This window comes from Gymnogyps californianus, chromosome 3, assembly GCF_018139145.2.
Source record: "Gymnogyps californianus isolate 813 chromosome 3, ASM1813914v2, whole genome shotgun sequence".
NCBI classification, from domain to species: domain Eukaryota; kingdom Metazoa; phylum Chordata; class Aves; order Accipitriformes; family Cathartidae; genus Gymnogyps; species Gymnogyps californianus.
The window spans coordinates 30,898,813-30,908,836 of record NC_059473.1 but is presented as its reverse complement, the minus strand read 5'-3'; the positions used below and the strand labels follow the sequence as shown (position 1 = coordinate 30,908,836).

At 37.6% G+C, this 10,024-nt stretch overlaps 1 protein-coding gene across 2 annotated transcripts in view; it reads right to left on the bottom strand.

The window, feature by feature from the left end:
* Positions 1–1,795: 1,795 nt before the first annotated feature.
* Positions 1,796–10,024, bottom strand: part of SOCS5 (suppressor of cytokine signaling 5) — a 31,188-nt gene continuing 22,959 nt past the window's right edge. The window contains exons 2-3 of one of the 2 annotated variants that reach the window (XM_050893826.1): positions 7,306–7,397; positions 1,796–4,798 (exon numbers count right to left, since the gene is read on the bottom strand). In XM_050893826.1, the coding sequence (XP_050749783.1) occupies positions 3,176–4,786 (1,611 nt within the window). In that variant the 5' untranslated portion in view covers positions 4,787–4,798; positions 7,306–7,397 and the 3' untranslated portion in view covers positions 1,796–3,175. The remainder of the gene's footprint in view (positions 4,799–7,305; positions 7,398–10,024) is intronic. The other variant, XM_050893827.1, reaches the window with a different exon arrangement.

Sequence of the window (10,024 nt, the reverse complement as noted above, 5' to 3'; positions counted from 1 at the left end):
CCTATTGTTAAAAAAAAAATATCAGTGGTTTGTGCACATCTTGAAGACACATATAAGATTTCCTAAACAAAATCAAAAGGTTAAAGCATACTCCTCAAACAGAAATGAGGAATCAACTACTCGCATTCTCAACATACTAACGTTTTAGTGCCTTTAGAGCTGAAAATTTATTAAGAAATACACTGCAACTTGAGCAGTCAACACTCAAGTCTACTATAATTTAAAAAGTGATTATTCTTAGCATAACCACACTAGCAAGTTATTCTGTATATTTCAGTGAAGCAAAGCTTTAAAGAAGTTGTACAGAAATAGATCATTCCTTTTTTGTGTGTTTTAAGGGAGCAATAAATCCTCCCCATAAAGATTATTTACACAAATGCAAGAGCAAACTTTCTGAGATAAGGGTTTGGGGTTTTTATTTTATATTTTTTTGTTTCAAAGATTCCACCACATGATAAAAATTTAAGTGAATGTGTATTCCTGATCACATTGATAATGTCACAGCTAGAACCTCATCAGCTAGTTTATGACAAGCAACTGCAACGGGTGTAAACAAAACACAGGTCCCTACACTGGGACAAAGCTTGGTTGCAGGTTGACTGTATGACACTAATATTGAAAGCAAGATTTAAAGTAAACTCATCTGGAATTCAGATCCAACTGAGGGAACAGTGAAAACGACACAGTGAAGGTACACTTAGGTGCAATTTCATGCTGGTGACTTTTTTCCTCTTTTTATGCTTAGAGCAGATTTTAAACCAGGAGTTGCATATCCAATGACACACACACAATTCAAAACTTAAGTGACTGTTAGCACATTTGTACACATACTTACATAAACTTAGTATTTACATATTCTAAACAAAGTTCCATTTTAACAGTTGAAGTCTTTTAACACATGAAAGAAGATAAGCTACTACAAAGAATGCATAACAGGATCACAAATTTTCCACAAGCATATAAACACATGTTTTAAAGTGCTTTCTGGGTGCTTCAGATTAACTCCTTGCAGTATGAGCTTCTATGTAGTGCTGTTCCAGTCATTACAAAATTATTTAAATCATTCCCCTTCAGGTGCATTGTGAGTTCAAGAAAAACAACGACACCGTTGATGTAAAAATTTTAAGCTCTACCAACATAAACGTGTACATTACTTAAGTTCAGATGAAGTTGTCAAATACTTTGGTTTATCATAGCTTGGGATAAATATTTGATAGAACAGAAATTGCACCTCTCCACTCTTAAGTTTTTTACTAAAAAAATACCCCAACATAAATTGACAGTATTCTTTGGTAAAAACAGGACATTTGGCCAGTTTGCGTGTACATCTATTTATTAAAATAGTCTAAAAGTGAACAAATGCCACTGCTGTACTGTCAATTTACAGGAATAACCATTCCTTACTCAGTGGGGAGTATCAAAACATTAAGCTTAGCAGTTAGCTACATAACAAGCTGAAACACCTTCAGCAACCATTTCAGGGGATCAATAATGTTTTAGAATACTTTTTGCTTAACATTTATCCTTTACATTACAAAAAACTGTAAAATGATCTATGCCTGCAGATAAGTCCATTACTTTGCAGTGACTACAAAAACATTATTTAATGGTGTACACTGTTAGGTTTCTGATAAGCATGTAACAAAAAACAGGAATATGGTGTGCTGACCAACCAATATTCAACTGCACACTATTTGTGCATTACCTATACTAAGTACTAAGAAAAGCCTATTAAAAATTCAGTTAACTGCTACAAGTTACGTGAATATATAAAAACAGAGCAGATATACAAGTATAACACTGAACATACTGTACTTTATTAGCACAAGAAGCCAGAACAAGGCACAGCAAGCAGAAAAATACATCAATAGAAGGGTTAGTGTAGCATACAAGAATAACGTTTATTGTACTTGCAGCCAAAATGTTCCCTACCTCGCACAGGTCACTGCCATAGAGAAGTAAGTAATAACATACTGTAGCAGCTGGTAAAGAAACTAGGGAGCACTCATAATTGGTACAAAACATTAAACAGGGGTCAGGGCATTCCAACAAAATTTTAGTGCAAAAATGTCTAAGACAGAACTATTTTAAGTTCTATCTCCAATTAAATAAGCAAACAGAACTTAGAATCTTGTTTCCAAGTAATCTGTTCAAACTATAATCAGTGCATATTACTTTGAAAGATTTTTAAAAGCGCAAATGGAAAGATATTTACAAATAAAGTGTAACAGTACCTTTGAAACCTGACATTTATTTCAGATACGTCAGATTTTGTATTCCGATTATAATAATTCAACCACTTGTAATTTTCTCCATAAAAATATCGGATGACTTTAAATAATTAAACATTTTTTCTCTTCACTATTACCTTCCATTGTAAGTTACTAGCAGTCAGGCCACCAAATTCTGTTTTAGGAAAAAAGGCAACCTTTTGTTTCATGGCAATAATCTCATCCTGTGTCCTGCCACTGAATCAGTAATTCACACTGGAAGGTATTTAACTGTCCAAGACAGTACTACTTTTGCTAACAATGCCACTTAAATCTCCAAGTGTTTAAAATAGAATTACAGTACTGAGCAGGCATATTCAAGTCTTAATGATTAGGAAACCTTATACACTGAGAAAAGCATGATTCATCTGTTAGCATCAAAACACCATTAACTCTTAATGGACTGCTTCTAATGAACTGCTCTTCATTAAAAGAAAATACTCTCATTCACTAGTATCTGGAAATTTGTTTGTGAGCTAAATTAGTACTTTGAGTAGTGGAAAGTTTTCAAGAAGATAATTTTAAAAAAATACTTCAAATATTAGCAAAAATGCTCCTCTAATAAAGCCTTTCTTTATTAGCATTACATGAATGCCCCATGGAAAATGCCTCATAGTTTCTTCATCCAATTACTACAGCTATAAAAGGGAAACAAAATATTTAGAAATTAGCAAAAATATTTTCATTAGGCCGTAATGAAAAACGTGCAGAATTGTGTCTGCTTATTGTTTCCAAGAGGCATCACAACTTAGTTTGATTAACAGCAGGCAGCATCTGACAGGATACTAACACTCAGCTTAAATAGGGTATTGCAGAAAAGCTAGACGTTGTTGGTGCGCTCGCTGCAGTTAAACTGTAACACACAAAAAAAAAAGCATATTCTAGAAGCTTATTCTGATTTCTATTTACTTTGTTTTTATAGGTTCCCGCTCCAGCCATCGCACCCTGACTTTTTGTTTATAGTGATACTCCTTTAGAAAGTCTTGCAACATTGAGGGTAGAGGAAGGTCATCAATTCCATCATACGTAGTGCACCTGCAGATTACTGCCCGGCAGATATACTGCAGACTAAAGGGGAAAGTCCTGTTCAGAGATACAGTAAGTAACGGTTCAAAGAACATGCAAGAGCTAGGGTCTTTGTAGTGTTCCAGAAGCCCTGTAACAGTGGAGGAGTGAAACACACAGGGATCATGGGCATCGAAACTAAAGTTGTGATTCCACTGCTCAATGCGTGCATGCAGCGATCGGTTGTAACGACGGAAGCTCACAGAGAAGAGGTAGTCCTCTTGCGCAGAATCCCTGAGCAAAAAAGTGCCTTCGGGTTTACCCTCCAGAAGTGCTTCTGCTTCATAGCGGTCCATCACACCCCAGTAACATGGGTTACCTGTAATCTGAAGTAAGTCTGGCACAAGGCAATGGATGTAATCAATCTGAGTATGCACTTTCCAAGCCCCCTGCCTGCTGATATGGCCGTGGCTCTCTCCAGACACCTGACGCTGCTTCTGCCTGCGCGACTGCAGACAAAGCGTTGTTGTGTCCTCTTCAGAGTCACAGTTTCCTGGAGGTGTTATGTTTTTGTCCCCAGTCAGCTCAGTCATACCAGGGGCTAACTTTGGTCCCAGTTTATATAATGGATTAACCTGTGCTGTAGCTTCAAAAGTATGTATTTGGGCATTGGGAGGGGGATCAACCCCTTCTTCAATACTAAGTCGACGTCTCTCTCTGAGCCTGTCTTCTTCGTCTTCTGTGGAAACCAAGGAAGGATCAAATGTGTCAAAAAAAGTTGAATGAGGACTCACAGGCGCTGTGTGTTGTTTAATCAGATGCCACTTCTGAGCCAGATCTGAGCCTGCGGGAAAAGGGCATTTCTCAAGCATGAGTTCAGAGAGATGGATCTTTCTTTTGTTAGAAAACAGAGGTTTGGACTGTTTGCTGTAAGTTCTCATGGGAAAACACAGCCCAACAGTATCTTGTAGACGCTGTCGCAGAGAACGGCTACCTATTGTCCTGTTTGATACTGCATCCATATCATGGACAGAACTCACCCCATACCTTCTCTCCCTCCTCTGCAAACCACTTCGTGTTCTACCAAATCTTTTTTCAGTATCCAAGGAGCTCTGGGTTTTGGTAGAGCAGGAATGCTTCTTCTTCCCACCCCAAGGAGCATGCCGAGAATAAGAGTCCCTTCGAGCAAGTCTAGCTCCCGTGCTGACACACAAGTCATTCTCTTTCTCAATGCTTATTTCAACAATCTGAGGAATTTCCGTGACACAGTTTTGGTTCCGCCTTGCCGAATTCTTTGAAGGACTTAAACCTAATTGCAAAGCAATGTTTTCTCTCAAAGGGCTGCTGGGTTGTTGTTGAGCCAAATCAGTTATCTGGATAGCTTTCTCTTTAGCAGATGAGCAACTATTGGAGTTCACAACTACATTTTCATTTTGGCTTCCATTCTCATGACTGAAGAGATTCTGGCACCTGTATTTGAAATTGTTCCACATCTTTCCCACTTTATCCATGGATTACGTTATCTAAATTCAAGAGGAGAAGAAATATTAAAATAAAAATATAGTTTAAAAAAAATGAAGATACATCTTCAGTTATCAATTAAGTTACAGACACTAGACGACTGTTAATTGAACGCACTACATTTGAAAAAGTGCCCTAGCGCTTGTATGGTTATGTGGAAGTGACACGCATCACACCATTTTGATATTTAGAAAATTCACCATGAAGAAAATGTTTGGGAAATTACAAACACTTTATTTACAAGCAGGCCCTCCCATTTTTCTGTAGGCATGTAGGTAGGTTTGCATAGTTGTATTTGATGGACAGGAAATACACAGTCTAAAATTCTTCATTTTAGGAAGAATTTGTAAGTCATATGTAAGGTATGACTCCCTGATAAGCTTCCAATAAGCAGCAGTAAAACAAATCCTGAAAAAGAACTATTCAAGTCACTCCAAACTATGACAGCAGTTAGTGAAATCCAACAAGTGCACTGCAAATGTCCAGATACACCATCTAAAAGCAAAAGCTCCAGCCGCAGGTCAGATAAATTCCAAGCTATAACTGACAAGATTAAAAAAATTAGCACAAAAATAGAAATTGGGGGGGGGGGGGGGGGGGGGGGGGGGGGGGGGGGGGGGGGGGGGAGGGAAGCATTCAGCATTCTTCGATGAGGCAATCACCAAAAGACAAGAAAAGGCAGTAAGGTATCAGCAGAATTTTAGAATTATAAAGTCTCTGATATATTAATAAAAGCCATACATACGAAACATCAAAAAAACCCCCAACTGTCTGGCTTTATTACTTGAGATATAAAAGAATGAAAGAGCCCAAGGAGCTTTTCTATCTTTAGTAAGAGCACTTAAAAAGAAAGCAGCTCTGCAGCAGAAACATGATAACAGTGAATCATGAAGATACAGTAAAAAGATAAAAACATTAGCAGTGTGTATTCTGCAGCCACTTCTGTAGAAACCGAGTTTGGTAATTGGAACAAGACTGCCAAAAACACAGGACTGCCCTAGGACAGAGAGAAACAGGCTAATTCTGTACTTAAAGTCACGCAATGCCAAGCTAAATTAGATCTAATTAAATTCCGAGAGAAGTGCTAAACTTAAAGGACCAAAACATGTCATCTTATCTGATTTAACTCTTAATGGAAACTGCTCTGTTCTTTGGAAACATATTATTTTGAAGCAACATTCCTCTGTTGCTGCAGTTCTTTCCTGTTCACAGCTAGAAAGGAATCTGAAGCAGTGATTGAATGCACTGGGTCTCATGAAATAATGTGGATGATAAACAAGTAAGCAATACTCTAGCGATCCAGTATAAAAGTCCCTTAAGATAGAAGCACAGCTGTAAGCCCATGACTTTATAGCAGAATCCACTGAGACTGGGGAAGAGTCAGAGAATCATTCTCATTTTATGAGACTCATGAAAGGATAACGAACGTGAAACACCTAACTGTTATAGGAACAGAAAGCAAAAGGAGTAAAAGCTTTCTTACCCATCCCCTCCTCAGATACTTCAGCAAACCCAGCAAGCTAGGTATCTACATCCACTTGCGTAAGATAAAACCTTATGAATTTAGTGTGGATGCAGGGGGCTGGGGGTGGGGTGGGGGTAGGGGGCAAAGCAGGGAAATCAGGCCTTAACAGTCTCTGGAGATTACTGGTACAAGTTACCTAGAACACAGTGCTAATGACAATCTGAACACCCCCCAAGTAGTTAAGGAGGGAGACAGTTGCAGAGAAATGTTATACATAGAAGATGCTATAGAGTTTTGTGCATATGTAAAAGTGTGTAAGCAAAGAGCAAGGGATATCTTCCTGATTTAAAAAAAAATATTCCTAAATTTGTGTTTTCTGGAGTTGCCTGGACCAAGCGGGGGGACTGGGGGAGTTCTAAGAGCAGCAGAACTAATAAAGTCAGATCACGTACAGATTTGTAGGAACCATACAACCATGTATCATGCCATCGCAATAATCATAGCTGTTTGCGGTGTCTCAGAATATCCACACTGACCAGGAGGCAGCATATGTTTGCTGGCTGCCAGCCTGTCACAGTATATATAAGGTTGACTTCTACCCACTTTTCTCTCAAGTTGTACATGTCTTTCTCTTCCTAGTCACAGAGATGTTTAAAATTTTGGGGAAGGGAAAAGGAAGAGAGAGTATATAACCTCCATTCCCTTGGAAAATCAGGCTAGAAACAGTACACATCTTTGCAACAATGAACTGGAATTACTTTTCTAACCAAAGTCATACACTATTCACTGGTGTCTTTTATTCTAAAATTGCTCATTATTGCTCTTCCTTTGCACTATTAGTCTAGAATATCTTCAGACTGTTAGATGGGTGGAAAGTTTTCTACACTTGCCCAGAAGGCTTCAAGAACAAAGAAAAAACAAACAAAAACCCCCACCCACAAAACCCCCACCATACTGGCTTGACAGACTGCACTTTTCAAAAGTTAAATTTAAAAGGTTAACTACTTTTTGTCATACTCAAGAGAATATAGATACCGTTCTTACCCAGAAAAGCATACGAGTCACTGTATCTTGTCTTGAGAATATACCTCAACATGAATTTGCTAGATTCCTTCTCTGAGTTGTGGACATGATTACTACAAAGAGAAAAATGGTATTTTTGTTAGTTGTTAGATATCTTTTAATTTAGATTTTTACTATTAGTCACTGGTATCAACGGGATATTTTACTAACTATATCTTAAATGTGTGCATGGAACTGCCTGCTTATTATGTATTTTTAATGCATATTAACATAAACAAAAAGCTTCACAGAACTTTCTTTTTCATCCATTAACAACATTTGTCAAATAAGAGTCCAGGGGAGGACCTTCAAATGAAGCCTTTGAGAACCACGAGCGAAGCCACAGCATCTGAATCACTGAAGTGCCGGGCACAATGGGCACACTCAGGCCTGTAAAAATGGTTTCCCCACATTTTGGTCTCAAGTCCAAAGCAGTGGTTCCCAAGTTGCGGTTGGCAGTGCTGTCAGATCACCTCATACTGCCTCTCCTCCTTGTTTCCAGCTGCTACATCACATCAAAAGGCAGCTAAAAATACACACTTTTCTAATATTACTTTTCCAGGTAAGCAACTGCTGTACTTGCCACAAGGATGTTATATGATTGTGAAGCAAGAGGAATATGAACCATGATTCTAAAAATGGGGAAGTGGAATACAAGACAAGTTCTTTATTAAAAGAGTAGGTCAGCACTTCCCTAAAATAATAATCATTGTTTTTCAGAAATCCAAGAGGAGTTGAGGGATTTAGTATGCTCGCACCACTGTCAGAAATCTAACAGTAAAAGGACAGAGGAGAATAACTTGCTTCTCCATGCTAGAACCAAGCCCAGGACAGCAGTAACAGTTAACAGAAAACATTGGGAACTTATGTTAAAGCTTTACATGCAGAACATGAAGAAAAATATTCAAATATGAAGCATATTTACTGGGATAAAAAACTATGGGGTTGAGCAATCACTAGGTGAATATTAAAAGTTAATATTCCTAGGCAGAAACTCCAGAGTCATGTTAGAAAAGTACTAAACATTATTAGTTTCCCTTCACCTCTGGAAGCACTAAAATTGCTGAAACACTTTTGAAGTTAGGCCATACTACTACTATTGAAAGATTCCCTAAGAGTAACCTTTCCAGAGAGCAACAGAGTTACAAGTACAAAATCTTAGTACAAAATGAAGATTAATGCTGAAGTACCGTTCTTTTGCAATTTTAACGTTTACACCCATTTTTTTTCCCCCCATTATGTTTCTAGCAAGTCTACAAACACAAGACAGTAAAACCTACTATAATTGGTTCAGAGCAAGGCCTTAACAGAGCAAATGAAAGGTAAAGTTGGTAGAATAAGGGCTATACAATTGTCAATAAAGCCCTACTTAAAACATTAGGTCATGCAGGCCTCTGAAGACATATTTGCATTCCAAATAAAACCAGTAATGCTGTTTTACTGGGCACAGGTGCCAAAGAGGCTGCATACTAACAATTTTAAACTCATTAAATCTAAAAAGGATACGGAAGCTTATCTTGAAATTTCACGCTTAACGGTACTTAACTTTATACATCATTATTATTCCTCCGGTCTGCTCAGAAACTTGAACAGTCAATGTACTGCCTATCACATCACCATTGCTAGCCAGCTGACACAGCCTGTTGGACAAGCTGCCCGGTGGCTCCAGGAGGGAGTGGTTGCTTTGGGAACCATCCTTTGCTAATGGAAAACAGTTTCTTGAATTTGGGTGACTGTCTCAGTTAAACCTCTCAACCTTGTATTAGAATAAAACTTGAGTCATTAGTAAAGTATTTAATATTCAATCTAGTCATTTTAAATTAGCTTAAATCAATGTGCAACACGTGTGGTTTCACAGATTTCTTGTGGCAGCGCTAAGGTTGACAAAATACAAATTACTTCTGAACTGGCCCTAAAGCCATCCCGGTTTTACAAAGGAGCACTGCCAGTGGTTATTTTAGCCTAAACAGAAAAATAAATTTAATTCCACCAAAATCCACAAAGTGAATTCATCAATTTGTAGATTTTCTAAGAAAAAGTTATGCTCATGTTCCTAAAACAATCTCTTTTCAAATAAAAATGATTTCTGTCTACTTCAAACTGGCATAAGTTATCTTAAAAAAAAAAAAACAACAGGTAGTAAGCACTCTACAGGGATTACAGAAGCAATGAGCAGTAGTATCTTAACACTATATTCCCATTTGCAGTAAATTTAGAGACATTCAAAGCCATGAAGTTTGCATGAGTGTAGTCTTCAAGTATTCTGAGTGTACAAATGACGAAACTACAGAGAGCTAGGAAAACCATTTATGTAATATGATTTAAAGACAACAGTTACAACCTGTTTGTAATCCTGAAATACAACATATTAATAGATTACTGTGAAAATTCAGACCACTCTTTCCAGAAGTGTCACAAGATCTAGCCAGAGCTTTCCACCTGTGACTTCCTAGGAGGAACATTCAAAGCCAAGCTTGTGCTCTGTCCTAAAGATAATACATTTGCTTCACAGTGTTACTCAATTTAAAAATTAGTTGATATGGTAAATTACATTCAAAATATTAACTCCTAAAAATGTACCATCTTTATAAAAGCTGATACCTAATGTATGGCACCTTACACAACAGGTACAGTATGCTTATTTCAAAAACAAGAATCTACAAGATTCTTTGTTTTGGTATTTTCATATGATGATAGCTTC